The sequence below is a fragment of the Raphanus sativus genome, chromosome 6 (assembly GCF_000801105.2).
Source record: "Raphanus sativus cultivar WK10039 chromosome 6, ASM80110v3, whole genome shotgun sequence".
Classification (NCBI taxonomy): domain Eukaryota; kingdom Viridiplantae; phylum Streptophyta; class Magnoliopsida; order Brassicales; family Brassicaceae; genus Raphanus; species Raphanus sativus.
The window spans coordinates 50,350,514-50,376,855 of record NC_079516.1 but is presented as its reverse complement, the minus strand read 5'-3'; the positions used below and the strand labels follow the sequence as shown (position 1 = coordinate 50,376,855).

The window sequence follows — 26,342 nt, the reverse complement described above, 5'->3', positions numbered from 1 at the left end:
AATCCAAACAAAAAAAGAAACTTCACTATATAATGTATGCATTAGTTGTGATGTAAAAATAATAGGGACATGTATCTCTTTTATTAACTATTTTAAGCATATGCACGAGGAGGATTTGCTCGAGCAAAGAATGTAGGAAAAAGGTTGTGGAGATATAGAGAGACTAGGCTATTGCAGACTGTTTATCATCTTCAAGGTGTAACGCCCTAAGTAGTTTCGGCCATGACTGTGGGATTCCACCTGGTAATTCAAACTCAAGCAGCTTCCCACGCTTCCTGTAGAACTCCTCCACTGGTTGAGTCTGTGTACAAAAGGACCAACCTTGTTTAACTCTATGATATATAAAACATTGGTCATTCATTCTATGAAGGTGGAGAGAAAAGAGAAACAACACACCATTTTGTGGTAAACCCTGAGTCTTTCCTTGACAACTTCTTCAGTGTCATCAGCTCGGGTTATAAGCTTAGATTCACAGTTTGGTGGAGGAAGAAGCGGAGGCATATACATTCTAGGACCAGAATCATCATCACCACCTTTGATATCAATGCATGCAACGTTATAGTTTGCACCACACTCGCTGCAAATCCTTCTCCCTAGACATTTCGCAACTAGTGCCTCTTCCTTTAGCTTCAGGTTGATCACTAGATCCACATTAATTACTCCCTCCAGTATTTCCTACAAGACACACACAGGATGAGGATGATGTCAAGGGGCTTTTAAAAGCAGAGCTCCTGCAAGATATGTCTTAAATTGAAGAGAACTGCTCTCACGGCTTGTGTCACGGTTCTTGGAAAACCATCAAGAATGTAACCAGATTCACCCTTCTTCTTGCCAGCTTCGAGACGCTTTGATAACAAGCTTATAATGAATTCATCAGGAACCAATTTGCCATGGTTAACAAGCTCCTTTAGCTACAAACCAATTCAGACAAAAATGTAAAACACTGTTTTTCTCAGCAGACAAGACACAACAAACAAAGATTATGTTTCTAGATTATTCAGACACATCCTCAGGATCATAGAATCTATTGACAACATAACCAAAAGATCCTAAATTTGAAATTATAGGTTTAAACCTGAGAGGAGAGGAGACCAGAGGAGGAAAGCTCTTCGCGTACGAGATCACCGGTGGCGATATGAGGAACGCCGAGGAGGGTAGAGAGACGAGAGGCGTAGGTGCCTTTACCAACACCGGGACATCCAAGAAACACCCAGTGAAAGTTTCTACCTTTGGACGGAGTCGGAGAGGGAGAGGAAGACTTTTCCAGCTCCGCCGCAGCTTCCTTGATATCGATCTCAGGATCCAGCGATGGCCCATGCGAAGAAGAAGACGATGAAGAAGAAGAAGAAGAAGACAGAGACCTGATCAATAAAGAAGAAAGATTATTCTTTTCCGCCGTCAACGGCGAGAACAGCCTGAAGAGACGGTGAGAAACCGCCATGAGGAGGAGAACAAAGGTGAATGAATTTGATGGTTTGTGTGCATTCCAAGGTCAGAGAGAGGCTTTTGAGGATCGGAGAAAAATGTAAAGTTTTCATTTTTTTTATTTAATTAATTATTGACTCGTGACTTAAAACATGTCATGTCTTTATGTCACTCTCTATATTGATCATCTAACAGTTGAGTTCTTCTACGATCATCTAATAAAAAACGTGTCATGTCTTTTTTCTTTTCTTTTTTTTTTTGTTTTGGAACTCACGTGTCATGTCTTTATGCCGTAGTCTTTGGCAGCGAACGGCTTCGTATGATTCTGGTTTGGAGTCTCTAGTTTGAGTTGCTGCTGAGACTTTTGAGTCCTCCCTGTTGCAGATACAGCGTATCTTAGGACTCTGGATTCTAGCATCAAGCACAATACAGCAGTTATTAAGAAGTTAAAAGCAGATTAACGAGGAGCAGCGCGAAGGGCTCAGATATACAAGCAGCTAGCTGATCAGTGTGGCCTCTGTTTCCTAATTCTTGTTATCCTCTGTATCTGCTTTGCTCTTGTGTCTCTCTGCTCTCTTTCAGTATTTGATACCTTCTCTTTCTGCCTTATTCATGTTTTCTGACAGATATGATCATTACTTCATCAGAGGTGTACAAAGAGTTTTCTCTTGAAAGTCTTTCTTTCTATGGATGAATTAGATGCAGACAGAAACTCAAAGGCCACGAAAAAGCGCAGTACCCTATAACTTCTTCTGGAGCTCTACTATGTTGGAGTAATAGAAGATAGTAACATCTTCATCAGTATTATCAAAGGACCTCACCAGTTCTGAACATATGAAAGACATCATCAGTACTAGAATAACATCTTCTACTATGTTGTATAGTAACATCTTCATCATTTTTATGTTCAATGCATTGTTTCTCGAAGGCATTTGTTCAAGCAGTCTCGTTGGAGAAAGCAGAGCCTAAATCAAATAAGCAAGCTGCAAATGCAAAAGATAAAATTATCTATCACTGAATGGCATACTACTTTATATTCTCACTCTTTCTCTCATAGGAACACATTTACAATGTGATAAAAAGCAGAGCAGTGATAAAAGATGAAGCATCCTAGGTTTAATGATCTAAGCCGCTTCATCCTCTAGGATAGCAAATCTATTAGCCATTTGCTGAGCTGTTGTTGAGGTTGCTTTTGCTTTTATGGATCCCAGCTCTGTCTTTCTGTTGTTGACCGGTTTTGTCTTCTTTGTCTGTGCAGCTAGTCAGTCACATGTTCTGCGTGTGTTGTCGAGCTGGTGAGCTGAGGACTCTTGGACCTCCATATCATTGTTGGTTTCTCCATGGGCTTGGGCTGGTTTCCAATATGTGAAAACGTGCGTAGCTTAACTGTCTATCTCAGAGTAACATGCTTTGCTTGTTGAAAAATTTCGTGCTTGCAGATTTTGCCATTTGGAGAAACCAACATACCTTGTTTTAAGTGCTTAATTATACTTTCAATATTCCATTATGAACAGTTATTTTGGATTTGATATATACTATCTGAAGGAGTTGCAAATTCAATTTGTGCAGTAGGACTAGGACCAGATGAAAAATGGAAACAACATCAGGTTTATTGGAGAACTTTGCAAGTTCAAAATTGTACCTTCTCGTCTTGTATTCAGTTGAGTTGTTTGAAGGTACAAATGCTCAACACATTAACACATGCATTCGATAGAGATGTTTTGAAAACATAAAACATGAAACTCAATAAAAAAAAATCTTTAAAAGGTTACTATCAAGAAAATGAAAACATAGTTGGGTTACTATTATGGACAAAAAAGGTTTACTAGTAGTACTACAGCTTTTGGCTCTTTTGTGTTCGTCAGATTAATTTTTATCACTCCAGTGTCCATTAAGTTACTTCTTCGTCCTTCTGGTTTCAAAGCTGTCGATTCTGGTCGGAAGCATATTACCCCAACTTGACTCTTTGGGTCTTGTTAGAAGAAGTCAAGAAGGCCAATAACAATAAGAGATGGCATTCAGTCTTGCGTTTTTGTCATGTAGTTGCTACGTATCAAACATGAAACGGATCAAGTATCACGGGATAGCTAAGCACACACTTGTTAAATTATGGTAAAAAACAAAAATAAGAGAGTAAAATTTGTTGCAAAGAAGTCAAAAGTGTAGTCACGAGAGCAGCGACAAATGCGGAACAAAAGAACAAAAAAAGACTCAAAAAGCTTTCTTAACATCAACAGTTCGGATTTGTGTAAGAACAAAAGAAAGAGCGGTGATTACGGGGACCAAAAGTGACGTCGACCTCTACCCCCGTCGGTGCCCAATCTCACCAACTTTGTTTCAATGCTCACTATTTCTTACCTACCGTATAACTATAGGGATCACTACCATTGTTGTTAAATTTCTTAATAATATTATCCTTTTGATTATGAATTGTTTATATAGTTCACTAACGTAAGAACATACAGTTATACAATGGTAGATAACTGATAATGAAATCTACAATAATTAATTGTACCATTAATTATTATATATTATTCTTACGTTAGTGAACAATAATCAATTCATGTGAATCAATTCTACACTAGATTCTTGTTGCGACAAGAGTCCTATTACACCACTAAACATGTCTTTATCATTGTGCTTCATATTCTTTTCGCGTGATCGATGGCAGAAATTTGTGTTTTTTTACTTTTGGGGTAGATATGGAACCAAGTTATGGATATTAATTAAGTTATTTATATGTGTTATAACATAGGACCATTGACGTTGGCAAGGACTTTGTTGATATCTTGAAGCTTATTCATATTATTGGGAGTCAGAACATAAGTTGATCCCTTAGAGTAGGTTTGAATATTAAGATCATATCTATGTACTGAAGTTGAAATAATAAGGACAAGAAGAAGTCGTAGAATTCAAAGAGACAAAAAAAAATCAAGCCAAATTTTATCATGGTATTAGATTCATATGGATTAGGCTTTTGTTGTTTTTGGACTGAAATCAGAAACGAAAAATGAAGGTTTGTGTTCATCTGACCAAAAAAATGCATGCTGGATGCACAAACCTGCTTATTTAAACTATGAGATCACGGTTAGATATTAAAAGAAGTATAGAGTAAATACAAATTACACAATCAAAGGGATTGATATCCATAATATAGATGATTTCCTTTGATTGTCAAGTGACTGAGATCACAGTTATTAGAGCTCGTGATTGACCTTAATTAATTGTCACTGTCCAGATAGCTTAATAACAGAGTGGTGAATTTAATTTGAGATATGATATGACCAAATCATACCACATGTGATCCACTAATAAGAAGAGTTCTAGGCAACGTATCAAGTACTATGCATTTTGGACAAGACTTAGGTTCACCCCCTATGGTGAACCTTTAAATTCACCACTCCCCTTAAATCTAATCAAAATGTCATGTAGATAATTAAATAAAAAATATTAAATTATTAAAAAATAGTTAAAAAGAAAAATAAAGTCAATTTTAATGATGCAAACTAAACCCTAAACCCTAAATCATAAATTCTAAACCCAAGTATATACCCTAAACCCAAAATTTATACCCTAAACCCAAATCATATACCCTAAACTCAAATTCTAAATTTTAAACCCAAACCATAAACCTTAAATACAAACCCTATACTCTAAATCGATCATATATCCTATACCCTAAACCCAAATCCTATACCCTAAACTCAAAACGTATATCTTAAACCTAAATTCTACACTTTAAACCCAAACCCTAAACTTAAGAATTTGGCTTTAGGATTTACGATTTGGGTTTAGGGAATAAGATTTGGGTTTAGGGTATATGGTTTGGGTTTAGGGTATATAGTTTGGGTTTAGGGTATAGGATTTGGGTTTAGGGTATAGGATATATAATAGGTTTAGGTATAGCGTTTGGATTTAGGGTTTAGAATTTGAGTTTTGGATATATAGTTTGGATTTAGGGTATAAGATTTAGGTTTAGGGTATAGGTTTTGCTTTAGAATTTAAATTTAGGGTTTAGTATTTAGTTAACGTTATTAAAATTAACGTTATTTCCTTTTTAAACTGTTTTTTTATAATTTAATATTTTTTATTTAATTATCTACATGGTATTTTGATTGGATTTAAAGGGAGTGGTGAATTTAAAGGTTCACCATAGGGGGTAAACCTAAGTCTTGGTCTTACTCTTTGGTTATTATTGTCTCTAGCTTTGGAAACTTTGTTGTTGTCTGTAGCTTTGGGACCCTACCTACTGCACATATAATGAATGTGTTACGCATTTGAAGGTAAAAGCCATACTGTTTTATGTCTTTTGGAATTTTTTTCACATTGGTTGTTTTTTGGAATTCCTCCGGTCCATTTGAGTTGATACTGACGGACTGTGAGCACATATATGTAGCGGCATCATTGGCTTTGATCATCTCAATCAGAGGCAAATATCGTTTACCGTAATTACTAACTTCTGTGTATAGAATTTGGTCAAGGTTTACTGAAAATTTTCTTCTTGAATAGCAGGAGGTGTATAACATGCACACTATTGGTATATTAATTCTCTCTTTTAAGTATATAAATAAATCATTTTAATTAATCATGATAGAAGAAACTATATGTATTATTGGTCTTTGTATTAATATGTAACAAGTTAACAACCACCTTATCGTCCTTATCCCCACCATATTACATGATTATAGAATGACTTTTCAGCAAAAACACACACATCAAATTCTAAATTTTTTGGAATATTTGGCAGGTACACGAACATAATAATACATTTAAATTATTCCCCCGGAAACTTAAAAAACATTAACGTACGCAGGTACACAAACATAATAATACATTTAAATTGTTCTCACGGAACCTTAAAAAAAGAAAAAACATTATAATACGTACGTATGCAACTGCAGTTCGCGTTCTTTATTATTTATGGTTCATTCCTTTGTTAAATTCCTATGTAACAAAAAAGTCACGCGTGGTGAGAGATATTCAAGAATCAAGAGTATAAAAATAGATCCTTTGCAGGTTCTGCGTTCTTGCTTACTACTTCACTCCGTCATTTTTTTAACTCTTTTTGTCTTCACAAGGCGTATTTTAGATAGAATCATTCTCCCATAAAGAGAGACAGAGACAAGAAGAAGAAGAAGAAGAAAAGTATTGGTCTTTACTCTTTACTTCACTTTGTCATCTCCCTTCTGTAAGAACTGTTACGACGGAGACTGTTCATACTCTCTGTTCTCGTGTTTCTTATGACACATTAGATTTGTATTTAGGGTTCTGTCTTGTCGATAATGCCTAGAGAGAGTGTGTAATAGATTCTTTATTAAATACTCTGTTTTTTATCACGATGCAAAGAGTACACAACAAACCAGCTGATCCCATAGGAAGATCTCCGTCGGCCACCGTTAAGCATCATTTAATAAAACAGAGCAACGGCGAAGTGGCAGCAGCGGCGACCGAGATGCAGGAACCGAGCATCGATACCGATAAGCTCAGCTACGAGATTTTCTCCATTCTTGAAAGCAAGTTCCTTTTCGGGTACAATGATGACCCCCCGAAGCTCATGAGCCCAGAGGAGGAAACGTCACCACCGACGGTTATGAACGGCGTCGTTTCGGGGTCAGTCAAGAACCAGAGAGGTAAAGTCTGTGTTTTGAGCATCGACGGCGGCGGCGGGATGAGAGGGATAATACCCGGGAAGGCTCTGGCTTATCTGGAGCAAGCGTTGAAAACGAAGTCGGGTGACCCGAACGCCAGAATCGCCGACTACTTCGACGTCGCTTCCGGTTCAGGCATCGGTGGGGTTTTCACGGCGATGCTTTTCGCTTCGAGCGACGGTGACCGTCCGATCTTTAACGCGGATGACACGTGGAGGTTCCTAGTGAATAACGGGAAGAGATTATATAAACCAACGTCTGGAACCGGGAGGATACTAAACCGGGTGATGAAAACCGGGTCGGGTGGTTCCAAGAAGCTAGAGAAATCGATGGAGTCGTTCGCTGAGCTGACGCTCAAGGACACGCTTAAACCGGTTCTGATTCCTTGCTACGACCTCACGAGCTCCGCGCCGTTCCTTTTCTCGCGCGCCGACGCATTGGAAAAGGACGGCTACGATTTCAAGCTGCGGGAGGTTTGTAGAGCCACGTGGGCCGAGCCGGGAGTGTTCGAGCCTGTGGAGATGAGATCGGTGGATGGTAAAACACGGTGCGTTGCGGTCGATGGTGGATTGGCGATGAGTAATCCTACGGCTGCTGCGATCACTCACGTGCTGCATAACAAGGAAGAGTTTCCGTTCGTTAGAGGCGTTGAAGATCTGCTTGTGTTGTCTCTTGGTACGGGACAGTTGGTGGATGTTAAGTATGAATGTGATAAGGTTATGAAGTGGAAGGCTAAGCAATGGGCTCGACCCGCGGTTCGGATATCTGCTGACAGTGCAGCTGATACCGTGGACCAGGCGGTTTCCATGGCGTTTGGTCAGTGGAGGAGGAGTAACTATGTCCGTATTCAGGTAAAAGCTTATGTGGTTTTTGTAATGAATGTCATTGATAATGCTCTGGTTGCTAATCGGTATTGGGCATAGCCAAATGAAACATTAGTATACGGTTTCCAAATTGGAAAAAAAATAGTTTACTTTAGTTTAGTTTCCAAAATTGTTAAAGAAAAATAATTAAAATTCTTGCTAAATTATCTATAACTTTCAAAATCTTAGCAACATTGCGTTATGGCCAAAATGTGATACTAAAAACCTTGAATCTGATCAAGAATCGTGAATGCTTTATACTGATCATGAAAGTTGAATCTTGATATTACTACTAGTTTCACTATTTGTGTGACATTAATAGGCGGATGGGTCAAGCTTTGGTCCGTGTAGACCAAATATAGACATGGACGCTAGTTCAAGCAATGTGAATATGCTTGTGGGAGTTGCTGAAGAGATGTTGAAGCAAAAGAACCTGGAATCGGTTATGTTTGGTGGTAAAAAAATCAGTGAAGAAAGTAATTTCCAGAAGCTGGATTGGTTAGCCGGTGAGCTTGTGCTCGAACACCAGAGAAGGAGTTGCAGAATCGCTCCCACTGTAGCGTTCAAGCAATCAAGCGACAGAAGAACTGTTCAGAAGACGATCTTCAAGGATATTGATTGCATGTTTTGAATATATTATTCATCTTCTTTTCTTAATTTGTATAGATTAATGTTTTGACTTTTGAGTTCCGAGAAGAAAGCGAAACATCTTCTTCGAAAAGGTTTCATTCTCGTCCATTCTAGTAGTATTATCCTAAAAGGTGTGTGATTTTTGCTCAATATGATTGGAGACAAGATATCTTTTCGTAATAATTTGATGTAACGTAAGCTCAGAGATGTGAACTTGGGAGCGTGATGAATATAACGTTTCACAAAGCTGTTATGAAATCGTACTCATTGGGGGCTTCGCTGAAGAAGTCGTTTTCTTGATTCTTTTGTAATTACTTTGTTGGTCCAAATTGGAACGGCTACACGGCCAATAAAAAAAGTGTTGTCCTTCTTGTGCGTGTGCATGGACCGAAGTCATGGTGCAGGGAACGTTATGTATAAAGCAGCACGTCTTCTTTAACGGTTTCAGGACTCAAGAGACCGATATTACTCAACTTCTGTTTACTATGTTTACTGGAAAAATACTCTAGTCAATATGAATGTTGTCAAATATATAGTCCAAAGAGATAATACTACCTAGGCCTGGGCGTTCGGGTACCCATTCGGGTTCGGTTCGGGTTTTTCGGATTTCGGTTCTATTTTGTAACACCTTCTAGGTCCCATTCTAGTAAATCTACAAGTTCGGTTCGGGTTCGGATATAACACATCGGTTTCGGTTCGGTTCGATTAATACCCGAAGTAACCATATATCATTCGGATTCGAGTTATATCAGATCGGTTCGGATATACCCTAAGTAAAATCTAAAATTCAATAGAAAAATATAAAAATATATACTTATTTATATATAATGGAGTATTTAAGATATTTTTTAAAAAAAATTAGATACTTATTGTTAGATATCATGTTGAAATAAACATGAAATTGAATATTTGAAGTACATATTTATGTTTTAAATATTTATATTATATATTAATTCGGACATTCGGATCGGTTTGTTCGGATATTTTTCGGGTTTTTCGGGTTTTCGGGTTTTTCGGATTATTCATTCGGGTTCGGTTAATAACACTTCGGGTTCGGATATGTTTTGTAACACCCTACAAGATCCATTCGGATATTTTTTAGAATTCGGATTCGGTTCGGATCGGGTTTTTCGGTTCGGGTTCGGTCCGGATTTCGGGTTACGGGTTTTATGCCCAGCCCTAATACTACCCAATACACATACCAAGGATCCCTTCCAACGTAGTCCACCCACCTAATATGGATAAGATCTCTATGAATATATTATGTATTTATGTTTATGATTCGCAAATTTAATTCTTATTCCCCTTTCTTCTCCATGCTAGTATATACTCGAAATCTCTTAAAATATGTATACCTTCTGTTTTCTAAGAACATCTTTAGTGAGAATTCTCAACATAAAAAAACTTCATTGAAAGATTCTTAAGTACGGATGTCTTACAAAAATATTATAAAATAGTTATATGATATCTCGGAAGTTGAAAATTAGATTATTATTTGAGATATTTTTGGTAAAGTTTTGAACATTTGAGATGGTTACTACATATCTATATAGATTTTTGTTCCTTTTTGTGATAATTTAATATGGCAGGAACCTTTTAATAAAACTTCTTTGATGTGTAAATAGACATAGATTTTTATATTTAATTGTGGATATTTTAAAATTATTAAAAAGGTCATTGTAGACATTTTGAAATAATTCTCACAAATTTAAAATACCCATACTAATATTTTATTAGCATATATAGTTTATTTTATTCAATTTTTGCAACGCTCCTCATTAATGATATTCATTACCAGGAAAATCATTGACTCTATCCATTGGATTTATTTGCATTTTCTGTAATATAAAATCTACATAATATTAAATTTCTAAAAGGATGAACATATCTTCCAATTCCAAATCACTATCCAAGGTCAAAGTCAACGACAGAGGTCTTTGCTCTCTCTCTCTCTCTCTCTCTCTCTCTCTCTCTCTCTCTCTCTCTCTCTCTCTCTCTCTCTCTCTCTCTCTCTCTCTCTCTCTCTCTCTCTCTCTCTCTCTCTCTCTCTCTCTCTCCTTTCACACACACTTCGTGGCTACATATATACCAACCAAAACACCACGTTAAAAACATCCCTCTCGAACACATACTTCTCTGATAGTACCAAAATCAAGAAACAAGAAACATAAAATGAAGAGCCTAGCCATCCAAATCCTGAAAGGAAGATGGTTTATGTTCTTCGCAAGTATCTTAATCATGTCGGCGGCTGGAGCCACTTACATGTTCAGCCTCTACTCGAGTGACATCAAGACAACCTTAGGCTATGACCAAACCACTCTCAACCTCCTCGGTTTCTTCAAAGATCTAGGAGCCAACGTCGGTATCCTCGCGGGTCTACTCAACGAGGTGACTCCTCCTTGGTTCACTCTCATGGTCGGAGCTATACTTAACTTCTTCGGCTATTTCATGATCTGGCTTGCCGTTACAAAACGGATCCCCAAGCCTCAAGTTTGGCACATGTGTCTCTACATCTGCGTTGGAGCTAACTCACAGTCGTTCGCTAATACCGGATCCATCGTCACGTGTGTTATGAACTTCCCGGAGTCACGTGGTGTTGTCTTGGGGATTCTCAAGGGATATGTTGGTCTTAGTGGCGCTATTATTACACAGCTCTACCATGCCCTTTATGGTGACGACACCAAATCTCTAATATTGATGATTGGTAAGTAAAAATTTAAATAAACTGATGAAAACTATATAGTTAATGACAAGAAACTGAGAAAAACAGAGGTTAGTGTTTTTTTTTTTTCGTTAACAGAGGTCAATGTTCATATTTTATGAATCTTGATTAGTTTATAGGATAGAGTATGAACTCAAGAAAAGAGGAAAACATTTATTATTGGCTTTTTTTTACTAATCAATAAAATCTTGGATTGAAAACAAGATTAAGTATATGAATTATTATTGTATATATATATGCAGGTTGGTTACCTGCAGCAATCTCGTTTGCTTTCTTGAGGACGGTAAGGAACATGAGAGTGGTGAGACAGACCAATGAGCTAAAGGTGTTTTATAACTTCCTCTACATATCGTTTGGGCTAGCGGCGTTTCTCATGGTGGTCATCATCACCGACAAACTCTCCGGCTTTACAAGGAGTGAGTATGGAGGCAGCGCCGCGGTGGTGATCGTCTTGCTACTTTTGCCGATCATAGTCGTCGTCATGGAAGAAAAGAAGCTCTGGAAAGATAAACAAGTCACCTTAAATGATCCAGCACCAATCAATATCGTCACGGAGAAAGCGAGCTTAGATTCATTAGTGGTCAAAGATGATAATGAAAGGTCAAGGGAAGTGAAGAGGGTTAAAACGGCGTCGTGTTGGACGACTATATTTAGTCCACCGGAGAGAGGAGATGACTATACGATCTTGCAAGCGTTGTTTAGCCTCGACATGTTGATATTATTCTTAGCGACCGTATGTAGTGCGGGAGGGACGTTGACTGCGATAGACAACTTGGCTCAGATAGGTGGCTCATTGGGCTATCCAAAGAGAAGCGTAAGCACGTTTGTGTCACTCGTAAGCATATGGAACTACTTCGGTCGTGTGACTTCAGGTGTGGTCTCGGAGATCTTCTTGATCAAGTACAAGTTCCCAAGACCTATAATGCTCACAATGGTCCTCCTCTTCTCATGCACCGGTCACCTCCTAATCGCTTTTAACGTCCCTGGTGGACTCTACGTTGCATCAGTCATCATAGGGTTTTGTTTTGGTGCGCAATGGCCGCTCCTATTTGCTATAATCTCCGAGGTTTTTGGGCTTAAGTACTACTCTACTTTGATTAACTTTGGGTCGGTCGCTAGCCCGATCGGGGCTTATTTGCTAAACGTTCGGGTCGCTGGTTATTTGTACGACAAGGAGGCGGAGAAGCAACATAAAGCATTAGGGGTATTGAGAAAAGAGGGGCAAGATCTTAGCTGCATGGGCACAGCTTGTTTTAAGTTGTCATTTATTATAATTACCGTGGTAACTTTGTTTGGTGTGTTGGTCTCTATGGTTTTGGTGGTCCGGACCAAGAAGTTTTACAAGAGTGATATCTACAAAAGGTTTAGAGAAAAAGCGTTGGAGACTGAGATGGAGATGGCCCCGCATGCTCAGGCAAAATCTATGGTGGACGAGAATGATAATGTTAGTGGCAAAGGACGGTAAAGTTGCTTAGTAGATGATGTAAAAAATATATTAAACAAGAAAATGTGGTGAAGTATTTTGTAGACATATTATAGGTTTCGTGTCCTTGGTCCATTCACACCTTCTTTTAGAGCTACTATACTTTATTTGATGTTTTTATCGTTTTGTGTGTTTGGAACTTTGGAGTCTTGGAAAGTAGTGAAAGCTTAAAGCTTTGGAGATAGGTAAAGGTCATCATGAGTCAACTAATGAGTTGGACTTGTGATTTTATGAGGCCACAACGGATTGCTTTGAATAAATCATTAAAAGATAAAGAACTAGATTAACTATTGCAAGTGAGAAAAGGACTCATGAGTTGGACTTGTGATTTTATGAGGCCACAAGGGATTGCTTTGAATAAATCATTAAAAGATAAAGAACTAGATTAACTATTGCAAGTGAGAAAAGGACTCATGAGTTGGACTTGTGATTTTATGAGGCCACAAGGGATTGCTTTGAATAAATCATTAAAAGATAAAGAATTAGATTAACTATGTTAAGTTAGATAGGCTTCACAATTAAAATCAATTGGTGATAAATGGAGTAGCCCATCCACCTTATATACTATTAAAGATCCATTCTAACTATCGATGTGGGACAACTATGTGTCTAATACGCCCCTCGAGATGATGGCTCTCTGAGCGTCAATCTCGGAATGCTCGGGTAAAGATCGATGGGCCAACTTTGGGTCAGATCGATATGGATCGGGTTGGACTGCGTGGATCAGGTTCTGATACCATGTTAAGCTAGATGGGTTTCACATTTAAAACTAATTAGTGATAAATGGAGTGGCCCATCCACCTTATATACTACTAATGATCCTTTTCAACTACCGATATGGGACAACTATGTGTCTAATAAACTATTGCAAGTGAGAAAAGTTGGCTCACATGTGTTGGTTCGACTTGGACTTTCATGTCGGTCTACATCTTCCGTAATGTGAAAATATACGTGGAAAGTTGAAAATGTTAAACGCGCTTTACTAAGACCAAGTTGTTTTCAAAACGTGCAACATTTAGGAATACATATACAGTATAAGAAAATTAAAGTCTCAAACTTGAAGTTAGTGGGTAGTAGTAGTACTAGATTTTGAAAAGATACACTCGTCAATTGTTTCACGCTCATGTAGTGGATGAAGAATCAAAAAAGATAAAGATGTTAGAAAGTCGTCTCGAAATATTAGTTTAGGATGACCAAAACTATTTATTGGGAAATAGAACATCAAAAGTATTATTAACAATGTTTACAAAAAAAAAAAAGTATTATTAACAAAGAATTATCCGAGTAGATAAAACTCTTAGATTATCTAGTAAATGTTTATTGCAAAAAAAAATCTAGTAAATGTTTATCGCATCATAGTTCAACTCTAGTTGGAGAATGTTCTACCTAAAAGAAAATAACCGAGCTTACAAGCTTCTTTTTTTAACCCTGGACTACAGAGAGCGAGAGAGATGAAACCCTAGAAGACGGCTACACAATTATACCGAGCTTACAAGCTTCTATCTTAATAGAACGTACCTAGAAACTCTTTTTTTTTTGTCACGAACGTACCTAGAAACTCTTAGTTTAAAAAAAAAAGAAAAAAAAGATACTAAACGAACTTTTCATTATAAACAGTAAAAATTATGAACCTTCCACATAGTATCTCTCGATGGGTTAGTTTAAAACCATTATACCACCCACTTAAGCAAAGTACCATATTTTATGGTATATTGTTTTCCTAAATTACCACCCAACATTAGTTGAAGGTGGAAGGAAGAGAGACATGATCTCGGAGATAAAGTCTTAGTGTCTTGATTAGTGAAAGATTGTGCGATTGTGTAATCATTTGTTTTGCCTTTCCCTTATACGTAGTGGAGAGAGTAGTTAAAAATCTATCTTCTTAAAATATTGTGACTTGTTGCAGAGCGGGTCCTAAGTTATATAAGGCTACAATCTAAAAAAAAAGAGTATAATATTTCAAAATTGGAACTTGCCATCTCTTAGATTTAAAAATATTTAAATTACCACTAAGCTAACAAAATATTTTAGAAATTCGGAGCTGAAATTTGTTTTACAAAATAAAAGGCCGCAAGCATGGGCTTCACCCGTTTGCATTCAAGGCCCAGTCTGCTGGTTGTTAGTGTGGTCGGCTCTAGGATTTGTTCTGATCATAGAGTGACAAACTACCGATTGCAATGTGTTATCCTGGCGGTCTATAAAGCTTTTGTCCGATGGATTCAATTCCCAGTCAAAAGAGTCAACAAAAAACTTACAAAATAAACTTAACAAGTGCACTAATTGATCATATATAAAAGTATTATAGAAATATCTTTATAGAATAATGTTATATTTTACTTGTAATTTAATACTAAATTATGTATTTCTATGTAAAACTTTATATTTTAGTATAACATTTTATTAATTAATATTGCTGTAATATTTTATAAATGTTGTAGTTATTTATAAAAAAAATTTGGATTTAAATTAATTATGACAAATATAAAGAGTCATAGTATAAAATATAAATAATTTTAAAGTTAATTTTAAAGTTTTGTTTTCTTTGGAAAAAAACATCTTTAAATTTCAAATATGAAGTTTTGCAAATTTCAAAATAAAGTGTTTTCTTTTGAGATATTTTTTTCGCCAAAATTTAAATATGATCTATATTTATTCTATTTGATTTGTATGATATGTTTGAATTGTTTTTACCATTTGAAACCACAGAAAAAACAACAATATTTATATAATTAATATTCTAATTAAAAGCTGACTGGAAAGTGGAACTAACTTTGGTTAGAGATGCTGAGGCGTGGTTCTCGGTTGAATCTCTTTGTTGACCTACTTTGACTGATATATTTGAAAAATATATTCGTCATTCCCTAATGCCCAATCACAAAAGGTACAGGGACTAGTGTGGTCCATCCCTTATCATTATTATACACACATTTTCTTTAGTGATTACTAGAAATATTTGTTGATTATAGAAGAAAAAAAAGAAAAAGCTGATTCCCAAAGCAAAAAAAAAAAGAAATAAACATCGGTTCTTCTATTTTCCTTTCATCATTACCCTGTCACCCATGATTTGAAGTCCCAATATCAGACTCTGCACGTGTAAAGTTTTTGTAAAATGAATAGCTGTTCAAAGAAGTGATATACTACACGTCTATCAAACGAATATTTTGATTAACTAGTGAAATCAAATAAATAAATAAATAAATAATGAGACTAGAAAGAGTACTATAATTGGTACATATGGTTGTTCAAAAAAAAAATTGGCACATATAAATTTTAAGTGATTTTTTCTTGAGTTAAAACATTTTACTTACATAATTACATTCTATTAACGAGCATATGTTTATATACTACATTAAATAGATAGTTTTACCTAAAATGAAACAAAAAGAAACACTAGAAAACTTAACATTTGCACCCTTTCTCACAAAAAAAAATTAACATTTGCACCCACATAAAAAGAATAAAAGAAGGTTAGTCTATAAACATGGTCATGTTTGTTTGTGTTAAGCTCACGCGTGGTTGGAGGATGCTTGGTGGCCTAATGCTTGGAATAACTACAGGCATCTCAGGCTCACCCTTTCCTAGGGTTTCTCCTAGAATTTAGTAATATTTGATCTTTGGTATTTTAGATGTTATCATGTACTAGTTAGATAGAGACAATTAAATATAGTTGGATATAGATCAAGACAAACGACTATTGTTAGAGCATCTCTAATATAAATTTTCATTTTTCCCTTTAAAATAGAGTAAAAATGATTATGGAATAAATATATTTCAACCATACTTCATTTTTCATTTTATAATGGAGTAATAAAAAAAATAGATTACTTCATTTATAAAGTAAATTCTATTATGAAATGAAAAATGGAATAGTGTTAGAATTTTTTTTATTTCATATTCACTTTTACTCAATTTCTGAGGAAAAAATAAAGTTGGGTTGAATATGTCCTTAAGTCTCCTTATAAATGTTTGTATCATTCACCAAAGCTCTCTTGCAATATCCAAAAGATTCTGTTAAAAAAGAAGATATCCAAAAGATTAATGGTTCTTGTAAAGTTTAATTTTGACAATATATTAAGCTTTGAAAAAAAAACTGAAAGATTGAGAAGGGTATTCAACTAGGCATTTGAGGTGATTTGTATTAATATAACAAATCCAATGTTATTCAAATATGATTTTAAAAACACTTTAAAATATAATGTTATTGAACTTGTCATTTCATAAAACACTCTTAAATTTACTGTTATTAAGCAAAAAATTAGTTAAAGATTTAGAGTACTTTAATTGTTTTTAGAGTGTTTGAAAAATATTTCTTAGTTATAAAAACTAAAATCTAAATCTCATAGTTTTAGATGAGATTCTAGAATTGTTTAATAAAAATCACACAAAAATCTCAGATTATTTTGCAATCATCTAGAAATCCACTAAAAATCAAATCACCTCAAATTTCAGATTTAATACACCCCTAACCCCCTAACTATGTGATGATTCATGGATATATATATTTATTTATGAATTAAATATGGCGTCATAAAATATTAGCGTCTAGAACTTAATATTATGTATAGTACATGTGATGAATAGTCTTTTCTTTTACTATATTTGTTACTAGTATAAATTATGTATTTCAGAATATTTTATCTATATTATTAAAATTGAAATATTTTTTGGTAATATTTGGAAACATGAATAAAATGATAAATAAGAATTGTTTGGAAACATAGATAGTAGATTCAATACTTTATTTATTTATATATTTAGCAATTATATTTACATTAAATTAAGTACTTTTGTATATTTTTCTATTTACAAATTCTGTCACTCCATTTAAAATCAACTTAAATTAATTAATTTCAATGGTTGTTATTTCTTTGTGGTGAAAATAAAACACAAACTGAAATATGTAGTATATATTTTATAAACAATTTTTAAACACAAACTGAAATAAAGTAATTAAACGTAGACCAAAATAGCTGCTCTATCGGTAATCAAATCTTAAATTCTTGAGCTTCAGTTATGTAACCTCTCTTACCTAATTTGTCTATATCTTTATTACAGAAGTATATGGCTTTAAAAAAAATTACTACTACAGAATACTACTGTACTATGTGGTAACTTTCAATGTGAGATCAAGACACCAGATGCAATCATTGCAGCAATAAATCAGAAATGTGTGATGCAACTTACCGCATGTGTAGACAGTTGTGCTATCGATACCACATTTTAATAAACACAGAAAACGTCATAAGGATTTGAGAAAAAAGGCGAAGAACAAATTATAAGGGTAGCTCACAAGTTATATACACATACAGATTTATAAGATCGATATGATTGACACGATACGAAAGGATCTGAATACGGGAATGTAATAATCAGCTATCGAAATAATTAACCATTTCCTTTATAAAAAACAAGGAGCTACGTTGATGTGAACGCAGAAGGAGTCCTCGTAAGAAGTGCTGTGACGACATGACATAAATTTGTACTAGAAAAATACGAAACGAAAGACAAGAACGGAACCAGAGCTGAACAAAATATCTCAGTGGAATCTATTGGAGACCACAAGAAGAAGCATGTGTATATGCCATATGGTTTAGTGAAGTACCTTATAATCTTCCACACATGATTGGATAACAAGCTCAACACAATTTAACTGGTACCATAACATAATTAGAATCGTGTCTGAAAATTTAACTGGTACCATAAAATAGGTAGAAAACGTATGTAAATGTATATGAAAATATGCATGGCTCCTCATACGCCATTCACGGAGATCATCAATAGTCGATGAGCTTAGAGTATGGCATACAGGGAGCCAGGCATAGACATCTTATACAACAACACATATGCATCTATGTTTGTGTCATGATGCATACACATGCTGTTATGTATTGAAACTAATTGCCTAAAGCATATGTCTATTCTATTTTAAGTAAGTTATCAAGATCTACACCTTGACATGCATGAACAAATATAAACAATAAATATGGAGGAATAGAAGCAATCTAAAGCATAGATCGAGATTTGTTTGTACTAAAATGGAATTGAAGAGATTCTTTGTTCTCTCTCTAAGGTTACTGTTCTTGAAGCCCTAAATGAGTATTTGCTGAAAAGACAAAAGAGAGGATGAGAATCAACAAAGGGCGTGAGATTGGCGATCCAGAGAAACAGAGGTACTGAAGGTGATTGAGAGAGGAGGAGAAATGGTTTATATAAAACAATTAAAGATGGGATGACAGAGGTGCATATGTATGTATATGTAGTATATGTAGATATACAATTACATATATGTAGGCAAGAGGCAAACAAATTAAAGGAGAGGTGTTTGGGTCAAAAAGATAAAAATAACACATGAAAAAAGATTAAAAAGGCACAAAGGGAAAAAGAAAGACCCACAAGAAACCCTAAGGAAAGGGCAAGAAAGAAGGGGCAAAGGCAAAAAGCTAAACTTAGGGCATAAATGTTTATTTTTGGTTAATTTGTTTAGTCTTTTGAGAGTGAAACAGGGATTACTTGTGGGGTTGCTTTTGCGTCTCGTCCTCTCACCACCTCACTAAATATAGACATTCATACACATCACCATCCAGATCACACATGCATGAGCATGAGAGATATCATCATGGTGGTGGGTATGATTAAGTGAGGACATAATTAAAAGGAGAGGAGAGAGATAAAATTATTAAGAACCCTAAAAGAGGAGAGAGTGGGTTTGAAATCTCCTTTTCTGAGTATGATGGTCTTAAAAAAAGCTAAAGGTTGCTTTTCTCTTCTCTGAAGCTCATTTTGTCTGTAAGTGCTTGGATACACATGGATTCCTCCATCTCCTCCACCTTTTTCCACAGTCCATTTTTATTATTATCGTTTCAATTCTGAATATAAATTATTATTTTTTCATCATTTTGTTATTTGATATCTCTTCTATATACATTTATTTCTGGTCCTATGCATATTTGTTTTTACATTTAAAGAGTATTTTTTTTATAAATTCTATCGGCTGATTCAGTCGATCACGAAAAAATATATTTAGTGCTGCACAGTAGATTGGCTACCATAATGTCAATATTCATTTCTTATTGGTCCTATGCATACATAATTGTTATGATATACACTACTAAATACTCCCACCGTTTCATAATACTTATGTTTTAGAAGGATAATTTTATTTCAAATTAGATGAAGTTTTGAGATTTTAAAGTTACTTTAACTTTATTGGAAACTGTTCAACCAATTAGATTTCACAGTCTTTTTTATTATTGGTTAATTGATTTTAAAATTATATCTTTAAAATATTTTTTATTTAAAAATACAATTTTCTTAATCTTTGTGCACTATGGTAAAACATCAAGTATTATGAAACAGAGGGAGTATATATCTATATGTATATATATATCTATTCTGACATTTTGCCTTCAAGAAAGTATGGAGAGAAGGTTTTAGGTTTATTGCTCAAAAAAAAAAAAAAAAAAGAAAGTATGGAGAGAAGGGAAGTAATTGTTTAAGCTTTAAACTAAGATTCTCTCTTTGACTCTTCTGTTTAGGCTTAGGAACAATCCATAGTGTTTACTACCTAATCCTTGCTGTACTGTTGCCTACCCACCAATTATCACACGTCTTTATAAAAATATATAGATAATAGATTATATGCATGCGCAAATATCCTTGATTATATATTATCATATTTGTTGTATGTTTCTTTTTTTTTGACAAAATTTGTTGTATGTTTCTTTGTGTATACGTAGATGTATTCGCACGTATCTATGGAATAAATAATTGTAAGTTTGTGGACCCTCTGCATCGGTTGAATTCTGTGAATCTATTTTCTCAAATATTTGGTTCTAGTAAATAAGTTGCATTCAAACAAAAGGGAAGGGAAAAAAGTTACATTCATATATTAGAAGTCAATTGTACGAGTGTGTACATCATTCTAAAGACTTGGGAATTATATTAGATTTTCATGCGAATTAACCACATATATTCCTCGGGATATTTGTTGATGTAATGTGATGTGAATGGTGGCCGCTTCTAGTATGATGATATATAGTAAAAGCATTAGTCAAATTTAGAGAGAACAATTCACCAAAATAAGTATCTAATCTATTAATTTAGGGTTCTATTTTTATCTACTATTAACAAGTCATAGTAGGACCACTTAAAGAATTAGTCAATATGACATATTTGATTATTTGTATTAACAATAAACCAACTATAAATATATTAACAATAAACCAACTATAAATTTGATTTTTTTTAATTATAATAAAATCTGTTGAGAAAGAATCTAACAAAATCTTAGTTTAAAATTTAAATATTTTTTTATAAATAACACATAAATATATTTCGAAATTAGTAATATAATATTATTATAAGTAAATTTAACTAAAACTTATTATAAAAAAGAAAATAAAAAATTCTTTATACTAACTTTTTATAGATTCTATGATATATTCCGTATTATATAAAAATAGAAGTGCTATATGAATTAAATATTAAAAATATATTAAATAGGTAAATTAACAAAAAAAATTATTTTATTTTTTAACTTAAATAAATTATTGATCATCATTATAATGGATTAAACTTCGAAAACTATATAATACTTTTACATTAAAATAAATGTATTAACATAAGTTAAGATTTTATATTTACAGCCATACATTATCTTTTTATTTATTTTGAAACTATTAGCAATATATTGCTTAAAATGTTTATATACAAAAATATAATAGTATATAATAACCTTTAGTTCATATACTATTTAAAAATATGAAATTAGTAAAATAAACCTTTAGTTCATATACTAATGAAATTTCAGTAATTCATTTAAAATATTAGTGACAAAAATCAAATTTTAATTATAAATTTTATTTTATTTTAATTGTAACAAAATTTGTTGATAAAAGAATTAAAAATATCACCAAAAATTCAAATATTTAATAAAATAATACAGTAATGTAGTACCAAAACAAATTCAAAATTCATGTATTATTCCGAACTCAAATAGTTGTGTAATTTTCCAAAGTTGTCTCGAAAAAATATATTATTTTGAAAATAAATATTCAAACTCAAAATGATAATATTTCAAATTTTACAAAAGACAAAATCATGGATAATAAAGATTAACTTTTTGAAATGTACCTGAAAAAAACTAACTATATATGTTGTAAAAATTTAAAGTAACCTAATGTTTTGACGTCTTAATTTAAAAAAAAAATAGAACTTAATATCATAACATCCAAAACAAATATCCTATATAATAAATTTAATAAAATAGTATGATAGATACTACTATGTATAAAGTTTACTAAAACAATAGGATTATATTATTTAAAATAAATAAATCCCGTAAAATACTAAAATGAGATATGTTAAAGTATCTAATCTATTAATTTAGGGATTATCTACTATTTGAAGTTCTCATTTAAATTTTGGACTCTTTCATAGTTGTTGATAGAATATATCATGCTTCCTATACAATGCAACCTACCAACTTAAATTAAACCAAATCTTAACCAACATAGATTAGTTAAACCTAACCAGTAACACTTTTATAATATTTTGGTTAATCTCTTAATATAATTAGATCATATAAAACTGAATCACTCTTAAATCAACGAGTTCCATATCATTCCAGACATAAGAGAAAAAATATCCGACTCATTTACAACGTAAGCATACAAAGACCGTGTATGCTTATGCTCATTGATCTTCCAAAAACCAAATAATTGTGGCATAGACCAACATAGACTCATGATCGTATCACTAACTTTACTTTCATATATTTACTCTTCACCTACATCATATCACAACATACACAGTTATGCAAGAACATGATTTTTTTTGTTCAAACAACCAAATAATGGTGGCATATGGTCAGTAGATTTTTTAAATATGTTTTTTATATATTATATTTTACGAAACCATGTGTATAAATTTTTTTTTTGAAAAAGAGCATAACTATATGTATAAGTTAAAAGGTAAAAGGTGTGACAAAGCAAATTATTATACTAAAAATAAAAGAAGATTAAATACAAACTAATAACAAGTACAACACAAATTATAACACTATTAAATTCTATATATATTTAATAAAATATTATACATATGTCTAATATGTATATATATATAAATGTTGCACAAAATATATATAATATTATATACACATATTATATATACCATATATTATTAATTGAAATTTGACAAATCAATTTCCGCCCTTTAGGGCGGGTCCTAATCTAGTATAACCATAATGTAAGACTTATGAAATGTATATACAATTAACGCATTTTTTGGTTTTGCGCCGCGGCCGCTACGTACTGTTTATTACATGGCATTAGCATAGTGCGCGTTTCACTTTGTCTATTCTTATAAGAGCCTTATATAGGAAGCATAAATGAACCCAAGTGATTAGAGATAATCATATAGGTAATACTATCAACCCAAATGATAAGAACCTAACAGTCGAAGTAAATAACAAAAATGTTAATAAAGAGCAACAATGGAAGTAATTATATGGTAAACATTATTTCTCCCTGACGATTTTCTTAACCAAAATTAATATCATTAACAGCTTCAAATTCTATTAGAGGAAGCATTACACGAAGGAGGGTAAACATTATAAAAGATTGAACCTCACAAATCGTCACAATAAAACATAATGGAAGTATGGAACAAGCAACAAGGTTATTTATACTTTACAGTCTGCTAAACCACCATATGATTAGCTAGAGTCACCTCTAAAATTAATCAATGAATTCAGCTCTATACATGCCAAAGTGCAGTTTAATGAATCAAAACCTTGAAGAAGCTGCCTCTAATTGATCAAACTAATTGGAATCAATCAGATCATCGATCTCTAGTTTTTTAGGCTGGTCGTGAATAGCACAAGTCTTTCTGTCTCGAAAGGGGAACAAACAAAGTTTAGAGATTTTGATACCATTAAGATATCACTTTCAAAAACACTCTCCGCAGACGAGATTCGTGGTATAAGTCCCCGATAAAAATAAAAACTGGTGAGAGCAGTTTGGTGGTCCACGCATAAGTTAATCTCTTAAAACATACTATGCAATTAACTGTTTAACACATGATAAAGAATCACCAGAGTTAGCAAATTAGGTGAAAGCTATTTTACCAAAAAAAAAAATTAGGTGAAAACTAATTAATCCACATATCATATTTATTTAATATAAAATTTGTAGTCCCAAAAGACATTGTTTTTAAATTAGATTGAAAGCGAAATTTTGTTCTTAAACCAAGTTAATTCAACCATAATCGTGACCTCTCTAACTTTTACTTAGACGATTTACCCAAAATCGTCATAATATGTCTTTTTTTTTGATAACCGTGGGGTCCTAGACTTCGCCTAGACTAATCCCAAGAGACCGACGGCAACATACGTATTCTTGGTATTTAACGCTAGATCCGGTGGCCACCGCATATCGAACCCAGGGCACTTCCTCTTTGGCGTTTACCACTGGACTACCATATAGTGGTTAAAATTTTATGGGTTAATCTTTTTATAGTGGCTAGACTCGCTCCGAAAGACCACCTCGCCAGAAACCGTATGAACGCACCCAAGAAACCTCTAGGACCTTAGGCCTAGGCCATCTGCGGAGTACTAGTTTTTAGCTACCACAGCACCACCCCACTGTCCCCGAATATCGAACTGGCAACCTCGGGTAATCGTGTATGAGAAGTTTTTCGTTAGAACCGCTAGGCTACCATACGCTTCTCTTAATATGTCACGTTTAGTTATGAGATTTTCCCTTCTTCCTTTTTATCATATTTCCATCAATACTAGTTTAAAATTTTGAACTTTTCTCTTATTTTAATTCATTTAATTTTTTTTTTAACTCATGTTCCATCTTTTGGTTTAAGAAGTTACAGTTAATTGTTGAATGTATGATAATTAAGGGGACGTATTCAATTGAACATTTGATGTGATTTGATTTTTAATGGAGTTTTAGATGATTTTAATAAGTTAGAGAGATTTAGGTGATTTTTGTTAAACTACTCTAGAATATCAACTAAAATAATGGAATTTGAGTTTTAATTTTTTTAACTAAGAAACTTCACCCAAACACCCTAAAATCACTTCAAAACTTTAAAATTCCACAACTTAAAATATTTTCAATAACAGTAGATTTCAGAATATTTTATGAAATGTCAAGTTCAATAACAATGGATTTTAAATAAGTTTTTAAAATTCATGTTTGAATAACAGTGGATTTGTCATTTTAATACAAATCACCTTAAACTCTCGGCTGAATACATATCCTAAGTTGTTTTTACAACATTTTCAGTTCAAACGGTAATAGGTTGATTTACAGTCGAGCATATAAATTCATAGCTACAATGCCGACATGATTTTTTTTAAAGGCGGAATCATTTGATTGGTAGAAAAATAATGCATGGGCAGCCGGTAATTTGGATCAAGAGAATAACATAACATAATCATATATGTTTTTATTATTATTTTTTTTGCTAAAGGATTTACTATTGAAATGTTTTTATTATTTTTAAAAAATCTTGTTGTGTAACTAAAAAGTTTCACATATTCTTTAAAAAAAGAAAAGATGAGAGGTGTCCAAACCGAAACCCCACTAATCTTCCTCATGTGGTTCGGTCCACCGGCGACAATGAGGGCAAAGGGCAATTGCTCTTTGTGAGAGTTAAAGATCTATGTTGCATACGTAGAGCTAGTAATTTCGCACCGGAAAAGGAAACCATACGGTTAACATACACAAATTCTTATGAAAATATATACGTGAGTTGCTTTAATAAATGATGGAAATATTCATATAAACTTTAAACTAAGATGTTTGTTATGCTGATACCAGTATATAACCTGCATTGAATAATCTAAGCCAATATATATTACTGTAGCTCGTAGGAAATGGTAAATCTAATGGTCAGATCACTTCCAACAGAATATAAATTATTCATTTTCAAATTAAAAACAAGAGTAGCAATGGATGGTTGGAAGTAGGAATGAGATTCGTTTTAATGACCCTACTAGCTCAGGCTTTAACTTAATCTTGACCCCTTTTATGGGCCCTGGCCCATAAGGTAATGGCCAACTTTTTGGGTCGACACGACTATTTAAATATTCGTTTGTGTTTTAACTTAATGGCTCTTTCCTTTTTGTAATTTAGTGATGGATAAGTTGTCTAGAATGGTACCAGATGGTTCCTCATCTTCAAAGTGTAAGGTATCGTGTGCTCATTGATAGCTATTTTTAAGGCTCTGTTTTGTGAACATCATCTTCTCTTAGATCGCTTGTGAATGTTTTCCTTTTAAGTATACCAAACATTCCTCTTTGAGAGATTTGGATTTGTTCTGGTAACACTTACTGCTTGATACATCATCTAAAACAACAATTAAGAGTAATGTGTGGCTGAATTTCCTTTTAAGAAAATTGATTTCCCTTTTATATTGCCTATAAGACTCGGTTCCGATTGTTTTGACTCGGTGTGTGCTAGGTTCTTTGTTACTCTTTGATTTTAGAGAGACCCTATAATGTTTGTGTTCGGAGCTTTTGTTTTAAATCTTAATGGTAGAATGCATGAGTTCCCTCT

At 33.6% G+C, this 26,342-nt stretch overlaps 3 protein-coding genes and 1 long non-coding RNA gene across 4 annotated transcripts; 3 read left to right on the top strand and 1 right to left on the bottom strand.

Moving 5' to 3' along the window:
- Window positions 1-2: 2 nt before the first annotated feature.
- Window positions 3-1,537, bottom strand: LOC108812414 (probable adenylate kinase 6, chloroplastic). The gene is made up of 4 exons (XM_018584667.2): window positions 1,076-1,537; window positions 771-911; window positions 397-675; window positions 3-301 (listed from the first exon to the last, which is right to left on the bottom strand). Exons 1-4 carry the CDS (start codon window positions 1,439-1,441, stop codon window positions 164-166), a joined length of 924 nt encoding a protein of 307 aa, XP_018440169.1. The 5' UTR covers window positions 1,442-1,537; the 3' UTR covers window positions 3-163.
- A 76-nt stretch (window positions 1,538-1,613) lies between these two features.
- On the top strand, window positions 1,614-3,196 carry LOC130496369 (uncharacterized). The gene is made up of 2 exons (XR_008935471.1): window positions 1,614-2,798; window positions 2,995-3,196. It is a non-coding gene; the product is annotated as an uncharacterized LOC130496369 (long non-coding RNA).
- Window positions 3,197-6,369: 3,173 nt separating this feature from the next.
- Window positions 6,370-8,749, top strand: LOC108813198 (patatin-like protein 6). The gene is made up of 2 exons (XM_018585686.2): window positions 6,370-7,924; window positions 8,259-8,749. The coding sequence occupies exons 1-2, from the start codon at window positions 6,764-6,766 to the stop codon at window positions 8,565-8,567; spliced, it is 1,470 nt and encodes a 489-aa protein (XP_018441188.1). The 5' UTR covers window positions 6,370-6,763; the 3' UTR covers window positions 8,568-8,749.
- A 1,889-nt stretch (window positions 8,750-10,638) lies between these two features.
- LOC108806245 (protein NUCLEAR FUSION DEFECTIVE 4) lies at window positions 10,639-12,953 on the top strand. Its single transcript, XM_018578306.2, has 2 exons — window positions 10,639-11,270; window positions 11,531-12,953. Exons 1-2 carry the CDS (start codon window positions 10,739-10,741, stop codon window positions 12,751-12,753), a joined length of 1,755 nt encoding a protein of 584 aa, XP_018433808.1. The 5' UTR covers window positions 10,639-10,738; the 3' UTR covers window positions 12,754-12,953.
- The last annotated feature ends 13,389 nt before the right edge of the window (window positions 12,954-26,342 follow it).

Coding starts and splice junctions, on each gene's coding strand:
- LOC108812414 (XM_018584667.2), bottom strand. CDS start 1,441: ATGGCGGTTTCTCACCGTCTCTTCAGGCTGTTCTCGCCGTTGACGGCG. Junction 912..1,075: donor CTGGTCTCCTCTCCTCTCAG/GTTTAAACCTAT, acceptor ATTGGTTTGTAG/CTAAAGGAGCTTGTTAACCA. Junction 676..770: donor CAAGAACCGTGACACAAGCC/GTGAGAGCAGTT, acceptor TGTGTCTTGTAG/GAAATACTGGAGGGAGTAAT.
- LOC108813198 (XM_018585686.2), top strand. CDS start 6,764: ATGCAAAGAGTACACAACAAACCAGCTGATCCCATAGGAAGATCTCCG. Junction 7,925..8,258: donor GTAACTATGTCCGTATTCAG/GTAAAAGCTTAT, acceptor TGACATTAATAG/GCGGATGGGTCAAGCTTTGG.
- LOC108806245 (XM_018578306.2), top strand. CDS start 10,739: ATGAAGAGCCTAGCCATCCAAATCCTGAAAGGAAGATGGTTTATGTTC. Junction 11,271..11,530: donor ATCTCTAATATTGATGATTG/GTAAGTAAAAAT, acceptor ATATATATGCAG/GTTGGTTACCTGCAGCAATC.